We start from the raw sequence: 22391 nt of genomic DNA, 5'->3' as shown, positions 1-22391 counted from the left end.
ACACTAGGGCTTCCGAGATGTCCTCGTTCTTCAGGAAACGGGGCTTCCCCTCCTCCATTATAGATGAGGCTCTCACTAGGGTCTCTTCTACATCCCGCAGCTCCGCTCTTGCTCCCCCTCCCCCCACTCGCAACAAGGACAGAATCCCCCTCGTTCTCACCTTCCACCCCACCAGCCAGCGGATCCAACATATCATCCACCAACATTTCCGTCACCTACAACGGGACCCCACCACTGGCCATATCTTCCCAACCCCTCCCCTCTCTGCGTTCCGCAGAGACCGTTCCCTCCGTAACTCCCTGGTCCACTCGTCCCTTCCTACCCAAACCACCCCAACCCCGGGCACTTTCCCCTGCAGTCGCACGAGATGCAACACCTGTCCCTTTACCTCCCCCCTCAACTCCATCCAAGGACCCAAACAGTCTTTCCAGGTGAGACAAAGGTTCACCTGCACCTCCTCCAACCTCATCTATTGCATCCGCTGCTCTAGATGTCAACTTATTTACATCAGCGAAACCAAGCGCAGGCTCGGCGATCGCTTCGCTGAACACCTGCGCTCGGTCCGCATTAACAAAACTGATCTCCCGGTGGCCGAGCACTTTAACTCCCCCTCCCATTCCCAGTCTGACCTCTCTGTCATGGGCCTCCTCCAGTGCCATAGTGAGGCCCGCCGGAAATTGGAGGAGCAGCACCTCATATTTCGCCTGGGCAGTTTGCAGCCCAGTGGTATGAACGTCGACTTCTCCAACTTTAGATAGTTCCTCTGTCCCTCCCTTACCCTCCTCCTTCCCAGATCTCCCTCTATCTTCCTGTCTCCACCTACATCCTTCCTTTGTCCCGCCCCCCTGACATCAGTCTGAAGAAGGGTCTCGACCTGAAACGTCACCCTTTCCTTCTCTCCCGAGATGCTGCCTGACCTGCTGAGTTACTCCAGCATTTTGTGAATAAATCCCTTAATAATCTTATATGTTTCGATAAGATCCCCTCTCATCCTTCTAAATTCCAGTGTATACAAGCCTAGTCGCTCCAGTCTTTCAACATACGACAGTCCCGCCATTCCGGGAATTAACCTAGTAAACCCACGCTGCACGCCCTCAATAGCAAGAATATCCTTCCTCAAATTTGGAGACCAAAACTGCACACAGTACTCCAGGTGCGGTCTCACTAGGGCCCTGTACAACTGCAGAAGGATCTCTTTGCTCCTATACTCAACTCCTCTTGTTATGAAGGCCAACATTCCATTGGCTTTTGTTGCATGCTAACCAGTCAGTGGAAAGACAATACATGATATTGTCAGCGGAAAGACAATACATGATTACAATCGATCCGTCCACAGTGATAAAGGTTGTTGTAGCTTGTGGTAGACATTGTCGTGGGGGGGTCCAGTCCCTGGTTTTTCAGCGACCTGCTACGACTATGACAGTCGCTGGCAGTCACCTAAAAAAAATGCCCCTAAGTGGGACAGGCCCCTCACTCACAAGTTCACAGGTTGTGGGAGTAGAATCAGGCCAATGGGCCCACCGAGTCCACTCTGCCATTCGATCATGGCTGATCTCTGCCTCCTAATCCCACTTTCCTGCCTTCTCCTCACAACCTTTGACACCCATTCTAACTGTTCCTGAACCTGGTGTTGTGGGACTTCAGGCTTCTGTCCTCCTGCCCGACGGTCGCAGTGAGAAGAGGGCACGGCCCGGGAGGTGGGGAACTTTATTATGCACTCTGTTTCTTAACTAGGGTGGCCAACAGCCCCATATTAGCCAGGACATCCCGTTTTTTTGGCTAAATTGCTTTGTCCCGTACAGAACCGCCCTTGTCCCGTATTAGGCTTGGGCGGTGCTGTAGGCCCGGACAGTGTAGGCCTGGACAGTGTAGGCCGGTCAGTGTAGTCCCGGATAGTGTAGGCCCGGACAGTGTAGGCCCGGACAGTGTAGGCCCGGACAGTGTAGGCCCGGACAGTGTAGGCCCGGACACTGTAGGCCCGGACAGTATAGGTCCAGATAGTGTAGGTCCAGACAGTGTAGGCCCGGAGGCTACCTAAGAGAGGTTACGTAGCAACCAGCCTCCCGGCCTGGGCGCCCGCCATTGGTGGAGCGGGAGCACGTGGCCGCTGGCTGGGTGAGGTCACGTGAGGCGCGAGACGGTGACGTCACCTTGTCCCTTGTTTGGGAGTGAGATAGTTGGCAACCCTAAAATCTTAACCCTTTACTCTACCTGTTGCACTTGAGTTTAAACTGATTGTATTTATATATGGGGCATCTGATCAGGTTAGATACCATGCAAAAACAAAAGTTTTCACTGTACATGTGTTAATAATAAACCTAAATCTAGTCCGTCAAAAAAAGGCACAAAGTGCTGGAGTAACTCAGCGGGTCAGACAGCGTCTGTGGAGAACATGGATAGGTGACATTTCACAGAGTGCTGGAGTAACTCAGCGGGACAGGCAGCATCTGTGGAGAACATGGATAGGTGACGTTTCACAGAGTGCTGGAGATACTATACATGAGCATATTCATACTTAAGTGCAAGAGTGTAAGAATAGTAGATTACATTGAGACAATACACAATGTTGTAACCTTTAAGGAACATTAGACAGGTACATGGATAGGACAGGTTTAGAGGGATATGGGCCAAACGCAGGCAGGTGGGACTAGTGTAGATGGGACATGTTGGTCGGTGTGGGCAAGTTGGGCCGAAAGGCCTGTTTCACCATATTTCTGGCATCATCTTGCATCCTTCAAGTTTCAAAGTTCTTAATAATATAGAATCTTTACTGGGCCTTAAATACCTGCTCAGAGTTAATGATCTTTTCAGTGAACCAGCATCTACAGTTTCTTGTGTACCATATTGTCAAGTTTGTCGATGACACTAAACCACTGTAAGTGCAGCGTAGGTTTACTAGGTTAATTCCCGGAATGGCGGGACTGTCATATGTTGAAAGACTGGAGCGACTAGGCTTGTATACACTGGAATTTAGAAGGATGAGAGGAGATCTTATCGAAATGTATAAGATTATTAAGGGGTTGGACACGTTAGAGGCAGAAAACATGTTCCCAATGTTGGGGGAGTCCAGAACCAGGGGCCACAGTTTAAGAATAAGGGGTAGGCCATTTAGAACGGAGATGAGGAAAAACTTTTTCAGTCAGAGAGTTGTGAATCTGTGGAATTCTCTGCCTCAGAAGGCAGTGGAGGCCAATTCTCTGAATGCATTCAAGAGAGAGTTAGATAGAGCTCTTAAGGATAGCGGAGTCAGGGGGTATGGGGAGAAGGCAGGAACGGGGTACTGATTGAGAATGATCAGCCATGATCACATTGAATGGCGGTGCTGGCTCGAAGGGCCGAATGGCCTCCTCCTGCACCTATTGTCTATTGTCTATTGTCTATTGTGTGATTGGAAGCGTGGGGGAGAGTTTAGTTTAGTTCGGTTTAGAGATACAACGTGGAAACAGGCCCTTCGGCCCACCGAGTCCTGCGCTGACCTGCGATCACTCTGTATACTAGCACTATCCCACACACATTAGGGACAATTTACAATTTACAGAAGCTAATTAACCTACAAACATGCACGTCTTTGGAGTGTGGGAAGAAACCGGTGAACCCGGAGAAAACCCACGCAGGTCACGGGGAGAACATGCAAACTCCGTACAGACAGCACCCGTAGTCGGGATGGAACCCGGGTCTCTGGCGCTGTGAGGCAGCAACTCTACCGCTGCACCACCGTATAATATTGTTTCTCTTGGCTGATGTTGCAGGAAACATGTTCCCAATGTTGGGGGAGCCATAACCAGGGGCCACAATTTACGAATAAGGGGTAGGCCATTTAGGACTGAGATGATGAAAAACGTTTTCACCCAGAGAGTTGTGAATCTATGGAATTCTCTGCCACAGAAGGCAGTGGAGGCCAATTCACTGCATGTGTTCAAGAGAGAGTTAGATTTAGCTCGTAGGGCTAACAGAATCAAGGGATATGGATAAAAAGCAGGAACTGATTTTGGATTATCAGCTATGATCATATTCAATGGCGGTGCTGGCTCGAAGGGCCGAATGGCCTCCTTCTGCACCTATTTTTCTATGTTTCTAGGAGTTTAGCACTAGGGTGTGTTTAGAAAAAAGATATAGGCTGCTTAGTACTGAAGAGGGGAGGCAAATCTTCATTCAGAGGGTGTTGACTTTTTCTCTATTTTATTGGTCTGTGGAGATAGCGCTCGTAGTCGGGATGGAACCCGGGTCTCTGGCGCTGTGAGGCAGCAACTCTACCGCTGCGCCACCGTCTAATATTGTTTCTCTTGTTGGCTGACGTTGGCTGACATTGCAGGAATGAGCTGCCGGAGGAGGTTGTTAAGGCACGGACTATCACAAAAATGTAGAAACATTTGGAAAGGTACATGGATAGGACAGGTTTAGAGTATATGGGCCAAACGCGGGCAGGTGGGACTCGTGTAGCTGGGGCATGTTGGTCGGTGTGGGCGCGTTGAGCTGAAAGTCCTGTTTCCGTGCTGTCTGACTATGTCTCTGAAGCATGACCCACATAGCTCCATACCTTCCATATCCATGTGCCTGTCTAAAAGCCTCTAAAACACCACATTCGTATCTGCCTCCACCACCTCCCCTGGCAGCACATTACAGGCCCCCACCTCCATCTGTGCAAACTAAAACTTGCCCCACAAATCTCCTTTAAACTTTGCCCCTCTCACCATCAAGCTATGCCCTGTAGTCTTTGACATTTCCATCATTTTGTTTGAATTTCGGCCCGATATGAGGATTCTGAGATTGGTTTGTTCCTGATTCTTTAGTAAGGTTGCCTACGTTCTAACTCCCAAATACGGGACAAGGTGACGTCACCGTCCAGCGCCACAAGTGACCTCACCCAGCCAGCGGCCACGTGCTCCCTTTCCACCAATGACAGCCGCCCGGGTCGGAAGGCGGGTTGCCACGCAACCTCTGTTTGGCGAACACACTCGGCCCCACTCGCCGAACACACTCCATTAACCTACATTGTCCGGGCCTACACTGTCCGGCCTACAACGGCCCCCTGCCCTACAGTGTCCGGGCCTACAGTGTCCGGGCCTACAATGTCCGGACCTACATTCTCCAGGCCTACAGTGCCCGGGACTACAGTGTCCGGGCCTACAGTGTCCAGACCTACAGTGTCCGGGCCTACAATGTCCGGACCTACAGTGTCCAGGCCTACAGTGTCCGGGCCTACAGTGTCCGGGCATACAGTGTCCGGGCCTACAGTGTCCGGGTCTACAGTGTCCGGGCCTACAGTGTCCAGGCCTACAGCGCCCCCCCGGGCCTACAGTGTCCGGGCCTACAGTGTCCAGGCCTACAGTGTCCAGGCCTACAGTGTCCGGGCCTATAGTGTCCTGGCCTACAGTGTCCGGGCCTACAGTGTCCGGGCCTACAGTGTCCGGGTCTACAATGTCCGGGCCTACAGTGTCTGGGCCTACAATGCCGGGCCTACAGTGTCTGGGCCTACAATGTCCGGGCCTACAGTGTCCAGGCCTACAATGTCTGGGCCTACAGTGTCCGGGCCTACAGTGTCCGGGCCTACAGTGTCCAGGCCTACAGTGTCCGGGCCTACAGTGTCCGGGCCTACAGTGTCCGGGCCTACAGCGCCGTCCGGGCCTACAGCGCCCCCCGGGCCTAATACGGGACAAGGGCGGCCCTGTGCGGGACAAACAAATTTAGCTCAAAATACGGGATGTCCCGGCTAATACGGGACAGTTGGCAACCCTATTCTTTAGCTAGAGGGTGGTGCATCTGTGGAATTCATTGCCACAGGCAGCTATTGAGGCCAAGTCAGTGGGTATTTTTAAAGTAGAGATTGATAAGTTGTTGATTAGAACGGATGTCAAAGGTTACAGGGAGAAGGCAGTTGGGATTGAGAGGGATAGATAGATTAACCATGATCGAATAAATGGTGGATAGGCTCGATGGGTAGAATGGCCTAATTCTGCTCCTATGTCTTATAGAGTCATAGAGTCACAGCAGCATGAAACCAGGCCCTTCGGCCCATCTTATCCATGCTGACCAATATCTACACTATCAACACCATCTACACTAGTTCCACTTGCCTGCATTTGGCCCATGTCCCTCTAAACCTGTCTTATCCATGCACCTGTCCAAATGTTTCTTAACCGTTGTGAAGGTACCTGCGTCAACTGCTTCCTCTGGCAGCTCGTTCCATACACCCACCAACCTTTATGTAAAAAAGATTGCCCCTTTGGTTCCTATTAAATCTTTCGCCCCTCACTTTAAACCTACGTCCTCCGGTTCTCGATTTCCCAACTCTTGATAAAAGACTGCATTTACCCGATCTATTTGTTATCCACTTTGATTGTCCACTTTGGTGGCAAAAGCAACGAGGCAGATTATTATCTCAATGGTGTCAGATTAGGTAAAGGGGAAGTGCAACGAGACCTGGGTGTCCTTGTACACCAGTCACTGAAAGTTAGCGTGCAGGTACAGTAGGCAGTGAAGAAAGCTAATGGCATGTTGGCCTTCATAACGAGGGGATTCGAGTATAAGAGCAAAGAGGTCCTTCTGCAGTTGTACAGTGCCCTGGTGAGAACACACCTGGAGTATTGTGTGCAGTTTTGGTCTCCTAATTTGAGGAAGGACATCCTTGCTATTGAGGCAGTGCAGCGTAGGTTCACGAGGTTAATCCCCGGGATGGCGGGACTGTCATATGAGGAAAGATTGGAAAGACTGGGCTTGTATTGTGTGACTTGGACAGGTTGTGTGAATGGGCGGATACATGGCAGATGCAGTTTAATGTAGATAAGTGTGAGGTTATTCACTTTGGAAGTAAGAATAGAAAGGCAGATTATTATCTGAATGGTGTCAAGTTAGGAAGAGGGGATGTTCAACGAGATCTGGGTGTCCTAGTGCATCAGTCACTGAAAGGAAGCATGCAGGTACAGCAGGCAGTGAAGAAAGCCAATGGAATGTTGGCCTTCATAACAAGATGAGTTGAGTATAGGAGCAAAGAGGTCCTTCTACAGTTGTACCGGGCCCTGGTGAGACCGCACCTGGAGTACTGAGTGCAGTTTTGGTCTCCAAATTTGAGGAAGGATATTCTTGCTATTGAGGGCGTGCAGCGTAGGTTCACTAGGTTAATTCCAGGAATGGCGGGACTGTCGTATGTTGAAAGGCTGGAGCAATTAGGCTTGTATACACTGGAATTTAGAAGGATGAGGGGGGATCTTATTGAAACATATAAGATAATTAGGGGATTGGACACATTAGAGGCAGGAAACATGTTCCCAATGTTGGGGGAGTCCAGAACAAGGGGCCACAGTTTAAGAATAAGGGGTAGGCCATTTAGAACGGAGATGAGGAAGAACTTTTTCAGTCAGAGAGTGGTGAAGGTGTGGAATTCTCTGCCTCAGAAGGCAGTGGAGGCCAGTTCGTTGGATGCTTTCAAGAGAGGGCTGGATAGAGCTCTTAAGGATAGCGGAGTGAGGGGGTATGGGGAGAAGGCAGGAACGGGGTACTGATTGAGAGTGATCAGCCATGATCGCATTGAATGGCGGTGCTGGCTCGAAGGGCTGAATGGCCTACTCCTGCACCTATTGTCTATTGTCTATTGTATTCACTTGAGTTTAGAAGGATGAGAGGGGATCTTAGAGAGACGTATAAAATTATGAAAGGACTGGACAAGCTAGATGCAGGAAAAATGTTCCCAATGTTGGGTGAGTCCAGAACCAGGGGGCACAGTCTAAGAATAAAGGAGAGGCCATTTAAAACTGAGGTGAGAAAAAACTTTTCACCCAGGGAGTTGTAAATTTGTGGAATTCTCTGCCACAGAATTCTCTGCTACGGTTGTGGAGTTTAACAGCCTGATGGCTGTAGGAATGAAGCTGTTCTTGAACCTGGACGTTACAGTTTTCAGGCTCCTGTACCTTCTTCCCGATGGCAGGGGTGAAATGAGAGCGTGGTCAGGGTGGTGTGGGTCTCTGATGATGCAGGCTGCCTTTTTGGAGGCAGCGTGTCGTGTAGATCCCATCGATGGTGGGGAGGTCAGTACCCGTGATGGACCGGGCAGTTCGGGTTGCCGATCCAGGCTGTGATGCGACCGGTCAATGTGCTCTCCACTCTCTCCTGGAACATGGTCACCAAAACTGAACACAATACTCTAAATGCAGCCTCACCTTGTACAGCTATAACATGACCTCCCAACTTCTGTACTCAATGACTCTATGACTCTAATACTCTGACCGATGAAGGCCAATGTGCCAAAAGCATTCTTGACCATCCTATCTACTTGTGACGGCACTTTCAAGGAACTACGTACCTGCATTCCTAGATCCCTCTGCTTGACAACACTCCCCAGAGCTCGACCATTCACTGTGAAGTTCCTGCCCTGGGTTTGACGTCTCAAAGTGCAACACCTTGCACTTATCTGCATTAAACCCTATTAAACGTTCCTCTGCCTACTTACCCAACCGATCAAGATCATGATCATAATGATGAATATCTCAATAAGGTCACCCCTCAACCTACAATGTTCTGAAGAAAAATGTCCCAGCCTACAGAACCTTCCTCTGCAACTGGTTTCAGTTCCACAAGCCCAGGTTACATCCCGATGAATCTCTCTGCCATTCACTGTGTAATGGTTTAGTTTCATACAAAAACATAGAAAACACAGACAATAGTTGCAGGAGGAGGCCATTTGGCCCTTTGAGCCAGCACCACCATTCATTGTGATCAGGGCTGATCATCCACAATCAATAACCCGTGCCTGCCTTCTCCCCATACTCCTTGATTCCACTAGCCCCTGGAGCTCTATCTAACTCTCTTTTAAATCCATCCAGTGAATTGACCTCCACTGCCCTCTGTGGCAGAGAATTCCACAAATTCACAACTCTCTGGGTGAAAACTTTTTTTCTCACCTCAGTTTTAAATGGCCTCCCCTTTATTCTAAGACTGTGGCCCCTGGTTCTGGACTCCCCCACCATTGGGAATATTTTTCTTGCATCTAGCTTGTCCAGTCCTTTTATAATTTTACACGTCTCTATAAGATCCCCTCTCATTCTTCTAAACTCCAGTGAATACAAGCCCAGTCTTTCCAATCTTTCCTCATACGACAGTCAATAGACAATAGACAATAGGTGCAGGAGTAGGCCATTCAGCCCTTCGAGCCAGCACCGCCATTCAATGCGATCATGGCTGATCACTCTCAATCAGTACCCCGTTCCTGCCTTCTCCCCATACCCCCTCACTCCGCTATCCTTAAGAGGTCTATCCAGCTCTCTCTTGAAAGCATCCAACGAACTGGCCTCCACTGCCTTCTGAGGCAGAGAATTCCACACCTTCACCACTCTCTGACTGAAAAAGTTCTTCCTCACGTTCTAAATGGCCTACCCCTTATTCTTAAACTGTGGCCCCTTGTTCTGGACTCCCCCAACATTGGGAACATGTTTCCTGCCTCTAATGTGTCCAATCCCCTAATTATCTTATATGTTTCAATAAGATCCCCCCTCATCCTTCTAAATTCCATTGTACACAAGCCTAATTGCTCCAGCCTTTCAACATACGACAGTCCCGCCATTCCGGGAATTAACCTAGTGAACCTACGCTGCACGCCCTCAATAGCAAGAATATCCTTCCTCAAATTTGGAGACCAAAACTGCACACAGTACTCCAGGTGCGGTCTCACCAGTGCCCGGTACAACTGTAGAAGGACCTCTTTGCTCCTACACTCAACTCCTCTTGTTATGAAGGCCAACATTCCATTGGCTTTCTTCACTGCCTGCTGTACCTGCATGCTTCCTTTCAGTGACTGATGCACTAGGACACCCAGATCTCGTTGAACATCCCCTCTTCCTAACTTGACACCATTCAGATAATAATCTGCCTTTCTATTCTTACTTCCAAAGTGAATAACCTCACACTTATCTACATTAAACTGCGTCTGCCATGTATCCGCCCACTCACACAACCTGTCCAAGTCACCCTGCAGCCTTATTGCATCTTCCTCACAATTCACACTACCCCCCAGCTTAGTATCATCTGCAAATTTGCTAATGGTACTTTTAATCCCTTCATCTAAGTCATTAATGTATATCGTAAATAGCTGGGGTCCCAGCAACGAACCTTGCGGTACCCCACTGGTCACTGCCTGCCATTCCGAAAGGGACCCATCATCCCGGGGATTAACATGCTGGGGTTTGGTTTTTATAAGTTTAGTTTATGGTACAGTGAAAAGCTTTGTTGCGTACTATCCATTCAGCGGAAAGACAATACGTGATTACAGTCGAGTAGTACAAAGTGTACAGATACAGGTTAAAGGGAATAACGTTCAATGCAACATAAATTCTGATTAAAGGTAGTCTGAAGGTCTCCAATGAGTTGTGGTAGGATGGTTCAGTTGCCTGATAACAGCTGGGAAGAAACTGTCCCTGAATCTGGAGGTGTGCGATTTCACACTTCTGTACCTCTTGCTTGATGGGAGAGGGGAGAAGAGGGAGTGGCTGGGGTGAGACTGGTCCTTGATGATGCTGCTGGCCTTGCCGAGGCAGCGTGAGGTGTAGATGGAGTCAGTGGGAGGGAGGTTGGTTTGTGTGACGGTCTAGGCTGCAATTCTCAGCAACCTCTTGCGATCTTAGATGGAACTATTTTCAAACCGATGCATTTTGAGATTTCTTTTTCTGGTTAGTTAGTTAGTTATTGTCATGTGCAAAGACGTAGAGTGAAATGCTTTCTCGTTGCGCGTTAACCTATCAGCGGAAAGACTATACATGATTACAGTCAAGCCGTCCACAGTGTAAAGATGCAGGATAAAGGGAATAACGTTTAGTGCAAGATAGAGTCCAGTAGTCAGCGCATTTATAGAAGTTGATCTGCAGAACGCAAATTCAATGCTAGCATTTATATCAAGAAGACTGGAATGGAAAAACAGATGTAATTCTGAGGCTCTATAAACATAGAAAAACATAAAAACAACTGCAGGAGTAGGCCATTCATCCCTTCGAGCCAGCACCGCCATTCAATATGATCATGGCTGATCATCCACAATCAGTGCCCTGTTGAGAGAGGACCAGAGGACATAGGTTTAAGGTGAGGGGGGAAAGATTTTATAGGAATCTGATAGGTAACGTTTTCACACAAAGGATAGTGGGTGTGTGGAACGAGCTGCCAGAGGAGTTAGTTGAGGCTGGGACTATCCCAATGTTTAAGAAACAGTTAGACAGGTACATGGATAGGACAGGTTTGGAGGGATATGGGCCAAACGCAGGCAAGTGGGATGGGGCATGTTGGCCGGTGTGCGTAAGTGCGGCTGAAAGGCCTGTTCCCACGCTGCATCATTATGTGAGTCTGTGACTCTGTGTCTCTGTGTCTCTGTGTCTATGTGACTCAGTGTCTCTGTGTCTCTGTGTCTCTGTGTCCCTGTGTCCCTGTGTCTCTGTGTCTCTGTGTCTCTGTGTCTCTGTGTCTCTGTGTCCCTGTGTCTCTGTGACTCTGTGTCTCTGAGACTCTGTGTCTGTGTGTCTGTGTCTCTGTGTCTCTGTGACTCTGTGTCTCTGTGTCTCTGTGACTCTGTGTCTCTGTGACTCTGTGTCTCTGTGTCTCTGTGTCTCTGTGTCCGCGTGACTCTCTGTGTCTCTGTGACCCTGTGTCCCTGTGTGTCTGTGTCTCTGTGTCTCTGTGTCTCTGTGTCTCTGTGTCTCTGTGTCTCTGTGTCTCTGTGTCCCTGTGTGTCTGTGTGTCTGTGTCTGTGTCTCTGTGACTCCGTGTCTCTGTGTCTCTGTGTCTCTGTGTCTCTGTGTCTCTGTGTCTCTGTGTCTCTGTGTCTCTGTGTCTCTGTGTCTCTGTGTCTCTGTGTCTCTGTGTCCCTGTGTGTCTGTGTGTCTGTGTCTGTGTCTCTGTGACTCCGTGTCTCTGTGTCTCTGTGTCTCTGTGACTCTGTGTCTCTGTGTCTCTGTGACTCTGTGTCTCTGTGTGACTCTGCGTGACTCTGTGTGACTCTGTGATTCCAGGTGAAAGTGTGGTTCCAGAACAGGAGGACCAAGTACAAGCGGCAGAAGTTGGAGGAGGAAGGTCCAGACTCCCAACAGAAGAAGAAAGGTTCCCATCATGTCAACCGCTGGAGACTGGCCACCAAGCAGTCCAGTCCCGAGGACATAGACGTCACCTCAGAAGACTAGCCTGGGACCTCTGGGCCTTGGAAGGAAGACAGCGCCCGGGCAGATCCAAACGCAATCACGGGCATTTCCCCACCGGCGCGATAAGGGGGCAGCGTCAAGCGAGTTGCCCACCGACACATTGACAATCACCCGACCGCCCGTAACGAAGACTGGATCCGAAAATCACCCTCAGAGTGTGGATGGAAGAGTGCGCACCACCCTCACTGGCGTTTGTGTACATAGATATATATAAATATATATTATATTAAAAGTTATCCCGAAAAAAAAAAGAGAAAGTTTTCTTAAGTTATTCGATGTTCCTCTTGGCGATATGGTTCTTGAACCTGTGAACGGATGGAGGCTAGCATTGTTTGTTCTCCTCACTATGGGGGGGCGGGGGTGGGGGTGGGGGTGGGGGTGGGGGTGGGGGTGGGGGTGGGGGTGGGGGTGGAGAGAGGGGTGTGTTCTGGTCATCGATTGCCATTGTCCGTTTTCACTGCGGGAAAAAAGACGCAAAGTGCTGGAGTAAATAAGTGCGCCCGGGCAGCATCTCTGGAGAACACAGATAGGCAAAGTTTCCGGTCGGGACCCTTCTTCAGAGCTTGAATTTGACTTTGAGTTTAGTTTATTGTCACGTGTACCGAGGGACAGTAAAAAGCTTTTGTTGCGCGCTATCCTGTCAGCGGAAAGACAATACATGATTACAATCCAGCCGTCCACAGTGTACAGATACATGGAAAATAGGTGCCGGGGGAAGCCATTTGGCCCTTCGAGCCAGCACCGCAATTCATTGTGATCATGGCTGATCATCCACAATCAGTAACCCGTGCCTGCCTTCTCCCCATACCCCTTGATTCCACTAGCCCCTAGAGCTCTATCTAACTCTCTTTTAAATTCATCCAGTGAATCGGCCTCCACTGCCTTCTGTGGCAGAGAATTCCACAAATTCACAACTCTCTGGGTGAAATTCTTTTTACACACCTCAGTTTTAAAAGGCCTCCCCTTTATTCTTAGACTGTGTGGCCCCTGGTTCTGGACTCCCCAACATTGGGAACATGTTTCCTGCATCTAGCTTGTCCAGTCCTTTCATAATTTTATACGTTTCTATAAGATTCCCTCTCATCCTTCTAAATTCCAGTGAATACAAGCCCAGTCTTTCCAATCTTTCCTCATATGACAGTCCCGCCATCCTGGGGATTAACCTGGTGAACCTACGCTGCACTGCCTCAATAGCAAGGACGTCCTTCCTCAAATTGGGAGACCTTACATGATAAGGGATTGTTGGATCAGGTGGGGGGAAGGGGAATGAAAGCTGGAAGAGAGAAGGGGCAGGATTAAATTTGGCAAGGATTAGGTTTCGTGGAGTTGTACAGCGTGGAAACAGGCCCTTCGGCCCATCTTGCCCACACCGACCGAGATACCCCATCTACACGTCCTACCTGCCTGTGTTTTCCTCACAACCCTCTAAACCAGTCCCATTCATTTACCTGTCCAAATATCTTTTAAATGCTGTGATAGTCCCTGTCTCAACTACTGTCTCAACTACTTCCTCCAGCAGCTCGTTCCAACACACCATCTGCCCGAAGAAGTATCCTGACCTGAAACGTCACCTGTCCATGTTCTCCAGAGATACTGTGCGGAACGGTGGCGCAGCGGGTAGAGCTGCTGCCTCACAGCGCCGGAGACCCGGGTTCCATCCTGACCACGGGTGCTGTTTGTACGTTCTCCTCGTGACTGCGTGGGTTTTCTCCGAGATCTTCGGTTTCCTCCCACACTCCAAAGACGTGTGGCTCTCTAGGTTAATTGGCTTGGTATAAATGTAAAATGTCCCTGGTGTGTGTAGGATGGTGTTAGTGTGCGGGGATCGCTGGTCGGAACGGACTCGGTGGGCCGAAGGGCCTGTTTCCGCGCTGTATCTCTAAACTGAACTAAAGATAGTGCCTGAAGTTACTCCAGTGCTTTGCGTGTTTTTTTGTAAACCAACACCTGCAGTTCCTTATTTACCCTCGAAGGTAGACACAAAATGCTGGAGTAACTCAGCGGGTCAGGCAGCATCTCTAGAGAGAAGGAACGGGTGATGTTTCAGGTCGAGACCCGAAACGTCACCCCTTCCTTCTCTCCGGAGATGCAGCCTGACTCGCTGAGTTACTCCAGCACTTTGTGTCTACCTTCGATGTAAACCAGCATCTGCAGTTCCTTGTTTTTCCTTTTGCACAGCACTCTCTGGAGTGAGACGATGTTTGTAGAGTTTTCTACTGGAGCCCTGATGTAGGTGCTGTCAGCATCATCGTTTGTACATATGACTGCGTCACGTGTGAGACACAAGGTACATGTGGTCCGTGCTTTACCCCTAGCACCCTCACCCCCCCCAACCCCAACCCCGACCCCCACAGAGACAGGTCTGACCACCCCCGACACACAGCAACCCCCCCACAAGCACACACCGCCTGAGGGAGAGGCAGACTGAGCATCTTCTCAACACAGACACGCACACAGGCAGACAGACATGCACACGCAGACAGACACGCACACAGGCATGCACGCACACAGGCAGACAGAGACAGACATGCAGACAGACACGCAGACAGACAGACAGACACGCAGACACACAAGCAGACAGACACGCAGACAGGCAGAGACAGACACGCACACAGGCAGACATGCACACAGACAGACACGCAGACAGACACGCACACATGCATACACGCACACAGGCAGACAAGCACACAAGCAGACAGGCAGACACGCAGACAGACACGCACACAGGCAGACAGAGACAGGCATGCAGACAGACAGAGACAGACAGACAGAAAGAGACAGACACGCAGACAGACAGACAGACACGCAGACAGACACGCAGACAGACACGCACACAGGCAGACACGCACACAGGCAGACAGAGACAGGCATGCAGACAGACACACACACAGGCAGACAGACAGACAGACAGACAGGCAGACACGCAGACAGACAGAGACAGACACGCAGACAGGTAGACAGACAGACAGAGACAGACACGCAGACAGACATCTGTGGAGAACATGGATAGGTGACGTTTCACAGAGTGCTGGAGTAACTCAGCGGGTCAGGCAGCATCTGTGGCGAACATGGATAGGCGATGTCTGAAGAAGGGTCCCAACCCCAAGCGTCACCTATCCACGTTCCCCACAGATGCTGCCTGACCCGCTGAGTTACTCCAGCACTCTGTGAAACGTCACCTATCCATGTTCTCCACAGATGCTGCCTGACCCTCTGAGTTACTCCAGCACTCTGTGTCTTTTTCAGTAAACCGGCACCTGCGGTTCCTTGTGTCCACACCACTGCCAGACCCAGTTAATGTACAGGTGCTGACAGTGGACCCTGGGTCCACACCAGCTCCCCTAAACCAGACTGTAAATAGCTGTGATGTAGTTATTGATTGAGAAATGGTGTGTACATCAGAAAGTTAACGGTCTTTATTTTGTTGCCCCTGCATTCTCTGAAAGCTCACAAACATGAATAAAGACGTAATGTTTCCTACATTGCTGTTGCGTCATTTGTTATAGAGTCACACAGCGGGGCTTAAGGGGTAGGCCATTTAGAACGGAGATGAGGAAAAACTTTTTCAATCAGAGAGTTGTGAATCTGTGGAATTCTCTGCCTCAGAAGGCAGTGGAGGCCAATTCTCTGGATGCATTCAAGAGAGAGCTCGATAGAGCTCTTAAGGATAGCGGAGTCAGGGGGTATGGGGAGAAGGCAGGAACGGGGTAGTGATTGAGAATGATCAGCCATGATCACATTGAATGGCGGTGCTGGCTCGAAGGGCTGAATGGCCTACTCCTGCACCTATTGTCTATTGTCTATTGTCTATTGAAACAGGCCCTTCGGCCCAACTCACCCACACTGGCCCAACAATGTCCCAACAATGTCCCAGCTACCCTAGTCCCACTTGCCTGCGTTTGGCCCATATCCCTCCAAACCTGTCCTATCCACACACCTGTCCAACTGTTTCTTAAACATTGCGATAGTCCCAGCCTCAACTACCTCCGCCGGCCGCTCGTTTGAGTGAAAAAGTTACCCCTCAGGTTCGATTAATTCTTTCCCCCCTCACGGTGACACAGCAGTAGAGTTGCTGCCTCACAGCGCCAGAGACCCGGGTTCAATCCCAACTACGGGCGCTGTCTGTACGGAGTTTGTACGTTCTCCCCGTGACCCGCGTGGGTTTTCTCCGGGTGTTCCGGTTTCCTCCCACATTCCAAAGACGTGCAGGTTTGTAGGTTAATTTGCTTGGTATAAGTGTAAATTGTCCCTAGTGGGTGTAGGATAGTGTTAGTTTGCGGGGATCGCTGGTCGGACCGGACTTGGTGGGCCGAATGGCCTATTTCCGTGCTGTGTCTCTAAGCTGAGCTGAGCTAAAACTCACGTTAAACCTTCTGGTTCTCAAGGGCATGGTTGTTGCTAGTTAACAAGCCCCCTCATACTCTCACCCTCTGTCGATGGTTCTGTCTCTCACTCCAGTTCAAAGGGCAGTTCTATTTCCTTCAGTATCATAACATCTGTTCAAAATGGTGGCGGCGCAGTGGTGCAGCGGGTAGAGCTGCTGCCTCACAGCGCCACAGACACAAGTTTCATAAGTTCTCGCTGCAGAATTAGGCCATTCGGCCCATCTAGTCTACTCCACCATTCAATCACGGCCGATCTATCTCTCCCTCCTAACCCCATTCTCCTGCCTTCTCCCCATAACCTCTGACACACCCGTACGAATCAATAATCTATCTATCTCTGCCTTAAAAATATCCATTAACGGCCTCCACACCTTTCTGTGGCAAAGAATCCCACTGATTCACCACCCTCTGACTAAAGAAATTCCTCCTCATCTTCTTTCTAAAGGTACATCCTTTTATTCTGAGGCTGTGGCCTCTGGTCCTAGACTCTCCCACTAGTGGAAACATCCTCTCCACACCCACTCTATCCAGGCCTTTCATCATTCTGTACGTTTCAATGAGGTCCTCCCTCATCCTTCTAAACTCCAGCGAGTACAGGCCCAGTGCCGTCAAACGCTCCGGGCCTACAGTGTCCGGGCCTACAGTGTCCGGGCCTACAGCGTCTGGGCCTACAGCGTCCGGGCCTACAGCGTCCGGGCCTACAGCGACCGGGCCAACAGCGACCGGGCCTACAGCGACCGGGCCTACAGCGACCGGGCCGACAGCGTCGTCTGGGCCTACAGTGTCCGGGCCCACAGCGTCCGGGCCCACAGCGTCCGGACCCACAGCGTCCAGGCCCACAGCGTCCGGGCCCACAGCGTCCGGGCCCACAGCGTCCGGGCCTACGGCGACCGGGCCTACAGCATCCGGGCCTACAGCGGTCCTGTACAAGACAAACCAATTTTGCCCAAAATACGGGATGTCCCGGCTAATATGGAACAGTTGGCGACCCTGGCTGTACTGTTCTATGGTCTATGTTAGTGTGGTCTGCACATCCATTTTATCCATTGGCCACACGTTGCTGAGTTCAGTGAAGTTGAAAAGAGCCTCTTCAACTGTATAATGTCATTGCTGTGGAAGCACCGAGAATAACTGACCAGACACCATGTCAATGAGTCAAAGAGTTGAGTAAACATTAACTGGATCAGAGAGAACGTTGACACTTAATGAGGCAAGAGGGTGAGACTGAGTCTTGGCATGCATTGAAACGATGGGTTGTCCAGGTGATCGTTTGACACGGCACCAAAGAACACGCAGTCTTTCACAACCTCTCCCCTCCTCTGTGGGTTACGATTCCAACCTGACACGGTCTCAGTCCCACTCTCTCCACCCCCCGCCCAACCCACCTCTCAACCTAAATAGCACACAAACAAAGCCCTTCCAGTGTATCTCGGTTCTCAAAGAGCATACACCGATCAGCCAAAACATTATGACCTGATGAGCCAAAACATTATGCCCACCTGCCTAATATGCTGTTGGTCCTCCGTGTGCAGCCCCATACGCAGCAGGGTGCGATGCACTGTGTATTGTGACACATTCCTCCCGTCACCACCATTAACATTTTCTGTGACTTGTGCCACAGTCGACCTTCTGTCGGTTCGGACCAGACGGGATAGCCTTCGTTGCCCTCGCGCATCGATGAGCCTTGGGCGCCCAACACCCTGTCTGTCGCCGGTTTGTGGTTTGTCCCTCCTCGGACCACTTTCGGTCGGTACTCACCACTGCTGACCGGGAGCACCCCACAAGCCTTGCTGTTTCAGAGATGCTCTGACCCAGTCGTCTGGCCAGAACAATTTGGCCCTTGTCAAAGTCGCTCAGGTCTTTACTCCTGCCCATTTCTCCTGCATCCAACACGTCAACTTCAAGAACTGACTGTTCACTTGCTGCCTAATATATCCCACCCCTTGACAGGTGCCATTGTAACAAGATAATCAATGTTATTCACTTCACCTGTCAGTGGTCATAATGTTTTGGCTGATCGATGCAGGAACAGTGTCTGAAGAAGGGTTCCGACCTTTCCTTTCTCTCCAGAGATGCTGCCTGACCCGCTCAGTTACCCCAGCAGTTTGTATCTATCTTCGGTGTAAACCAGCATTTGGAGTCAGGCCTCCTCTTGTTCCATACACCCACCGCCCTTTGTGTGAAAAAGTTACCCGTCGGATTCCTATTAAATCTTTTCCCCTTCACCTTGAACCCGTGTCCTCTGGTCCTCGATTCCCCTACTCTGGGCAAGAGACTCTGTGCATCTATTCCTCTCATGATTTTGTACACCTCTATAAGATCTCCCCTCATCCTCCTGCGCTCCATGGAATAGAGACCCAGACTACTCAACCTCTCCCTATAGCTCACACCCTCTAGTTCTGGCAACATCCTCGTAGATTTTTTCTGAACCCTTTCTAGCTTGACAATATCTTTCCTATATCTGTCCTCTCTGCTGCTGTGAGGCAGCAACTCTACCGCTGCCCTTTGATATAAACCAGCATCTGCAGTTCCATCCTACACAATGCGGTTAAGGGTCTTGCTATCAACTGTATACTGTATACTTAGGGTTGCCAACTTCCTCACTCCCAAGTAAGGGACAAATGGTGACATCACCGCCCCGTGCCCCACATGACCTCACCCAGCCAGCGGCCACATGCTCCCACTCCATCAATGGCGGCCGCCCGGGTCGGGACGTGGGTTGCTACGCAACCTCCATTAGGCGGCGCCCGGGCCTACACTGTCGGGGACTGCTGCTGCCCCCGGGTTACAGTGTCCGGGCCTACAGCGTCCGGGCCTACAGCGCCGTCTGGGCCTACAGCATCCGGGCCTACAGCATCCGGACCTACCGCTCCGTCTGGGCCTACAGCTCCATCCGGGCCTACAGCGTCCGGGCCTACAGCATCCGGGCCTACAGCGTCCGGGCCTGCAGTGTCCGGGCCTACAGTGTCCGGGCCTACAGTGTCTGGGCCTACAGTGTCCGGGCCTACAGTGCCGTCCAGACCTACAGCGTCCGGGCCTACAGTGTCCGGGCCTACAGCACCGTCCGGGCCTAATACGGGATCAGGGTGGTCCCGTATGGAACAAACCAATTTAGCCCAAAATACGGGATGTCCCGGCCAATACGGGACAGTTGGCAACCCTGTGTGTACAATATACTCCTTACATTGAACGTGGCAAAGTGCAACTCCTCACACTTGCTCAGGTTAAACGCCTATGGGACACACTCCCCTTCCCCTCACACCATCAGACTGCACCTGGTGCCAATGTGCGAGGAAAAGATTAATAACATTAAACTAACAGCAGCTCAAAATCAACTGCTTAGAGCCTTTTTACCTGTTGTAATTATTTCCTTCGATGGATAATTTTCTGGTTATTGTCAAATGAACCTTCGTTCTGCGGAATTTGTTTTAAACTCACTCATAAGTTTTAACAATGCACCATTGCATTGCAGAGTGTTGGTAAATCTTTAATCTGCTGTAAGATCCCTTGCCGAGATACGCTGCAGTCCATTAAGCAGGAGCAAGAAGTCACTTATCAACCCTGTCCTAACTCACTGTGCTCAGTAATCTGGCCCGATGCCCACTTAGTTTGAAGGAGGGTCTCGGCCCGAAATGTCACCCATTCCTTCTCTCCCGAGATGCTGCCTGACCCGCTGAGTTACTCCAGCATTGTATGTCTGCCCTCTTAGTTTAGTTTAGTTTAGGGTTTGCTGGCTTTACCTTGCACTGAACGTCATTCCCTTATCATGTATCTATACTCTGTAAATGGCTCGATTGTAATCATGAATTGCCTTTCCGCTGACTGGATAGCTTGCAACAAAAGCTTCTCACTGTACCTCAGTACACGTGACAATGAACTAGACTGAACTGAACAGAACTGAGATACAGGTCTCATTGAAGCTTACAGTATAATGAAAGGCACAGATAGAGTGGATGTGGAGAGGATGTGTCCACTGGTGGGAGAGTCTAGGACCAGAGGGCACAGCCTCGGAATTAAAGGACGTTCCTTTAAGAAGGAGATGAGGAGGAATTTCTTTAGTCAGAGGGTGGTGAATCTGTGGAACTCTTTGCCACAGAGGGCTGTGGTGGCCAAGTCAGTGGATATATTTAAGGCAGAGAAAGGTAGATTCTTGATTAGAACGGGAGTCAAGGGTTATGGGGAGAAGGCAGGAGAATGGGGTTAGGAGGGAGAGATCAGCCGTGATTGAATGGCGGAGTGGACTCGATGGGCCGAATGGCCTAATTCTACTCCTATAACGTGTGAACTTGTAAAGGTTGCAGGGTGAACGTACAAACTCCGTACAGACAGCACCTGGGTCTCTGGCGCTGTGAGGCAGCAACTCTACCGCTGCACCACCGTGCCTGCTATCTTCAGTGTTCGACGACAAGGGAATCTCATTGGCGTGTAGGATAGTGTTAGTGTACGAGGTGATCGCTGGTCAGCATGGGCTCAGTGGGCCGAATGGTCTGTTTACACCGAAGAGAGATACAAAATGCCAGAGTAACTCAGCGGAACGGGCAGCATCTCTGGAGAGAAGGAATCGGAGACGTTTCGGGTCGATACCCTTCTTCAGAAACGCTGTTTCTCTAATGTCTAAAGCCTAAATTCTAATGGACAACTCTAGGACTAGAGGGCACAACCTCGGAATAAAAGGACGTACCTTTGGCCTGGAGATGAGGAGAAATCTATTTAGTCAGAGGGTGGTGAATCTGTGGAATTCATTGTCAAGGGTGCCTGTGGAGGCCAAGTCATTGGGTATTTTTAAAGAAGAGATAGATAGATTCTTGATTAGTGCGGGTGTCAAGGATTACGGGGAGAAGGCAGGAGAATGGGGCTGAGAGGGAGAGATAGATCAGCCATGATTGAATGGCGGAGTAGACTTGATGGGACGAATGGCCTAATTATGCAAACTCCACAGGTTGGCCAAGTCAAATCAAGTCAAGCAAAGCCAAGTCGAGCATTGTAGATGTAGCCCAGCCCATCACACACACCACACTCCCCACCATTGTAGATGTAGCCCAGCCCATCACACACACCACACTCCCCACCATTGCAGATGTAGCCCAGCCCATCACACACACCACACTCCCCACCATTGTAGATGTAGCCCAGTCCATCACACACACCACACTCCCCACCATTGTAGATGTAGCCCAGCCCATCACACACACCACACTCCCCACCCTTGACTCCAACCACACTTCACGCTGCCTCGGGAAACCACCAACATAATCAAAGCCTTGTCCCTGTCCCACCCTGGTCATTCCTTCTTCTCCCCGCTCCCGTCCGGCAGAAGGTACAGAAGCTTGAAAGCGCTCACCACCAGACTCAGGAACAGATTCTTCCCCTCTGTTATCAGGCTTCTGAACGGCCCTTCCATAAGCTAGGGTACCGTCCGATTCACCTCTACCCCATTGTGGACATTGGACTTTGTCTGTGGAACTGATGCTACAATGCTGAGAACTATATTCTGCACTCTGTATCTTCCCCTTTGCTCCACCTATTGTACTTAAGTTTGACTTGATTGTATTTATGTAGAGGATTATCTGATCTGTTTGGATAGCACGCAAAACGAAGCTTTTCACTGTACCTCGGTACACGTGACTATAATAAACCTGAACCTATTGTGATATGCATAATATGGTGAGTATGTGACAATAGACTATTATTCATTCAGCCAGGTTTATTTAAAATCCAATACCTCAAATGTGGCCTCTCTAACGTCTTGTACAACATTATATCCCAACTTCTGTACCCAGTGCACTGAAAAATTAAGACTAGAGTGTTGAAGGGCGTCACGGTGGGGCAGCGGGTAGAG

At 50.2% G+C, this 22391-nt stretch overlaps 1 protein-coding gene across 1 annotated transcript in view; it reads left to right on the top strand.

The window, feature by feature from the left end:
• LOC144598083 (homeobox protein EMX1-like) overlaps positions 1-12149 on the top strand; it is a gene marked incomplete at its 5' end in the record, with an annotated part of 49983 nt that extends 37834 nt beyond the window's left edge. The window contains one exon of the mRNA XM_078407971.1: positions 11982-12149. Within this exon, the coding sequence (XP_078264097.1) occupies positions 11982-12149 (168 nt within the window). The remainder of the gene's footprint in view (positions 1-11981) is intronic.
• Between the last annotated feature and the right edge of the window lie 10242 nt (positions 12150-22391).

The sequence above is a fragment of the Rhinoraja longicauda genome, chromosome 1 (assembly GCF_053455715.1).
Source record: "Rhinoraja longicauda isolate Sanriku21f chromosome 1, sRhiLon1.1, whole genome shotgun sequence".
NCBI classification, from domain to species: Eukaryota; Metazoa; Chordata; class Chondrichthyes; order Rajiformes; family Arhynchobatidae; genus Rhinoraja; species Rhinoraja longicauda.
The sequence above is the reverse complement of the archived record's forward strand: the minus strand, read 5'-3'. Positions and strand labels throughout refer to the sequence as shown.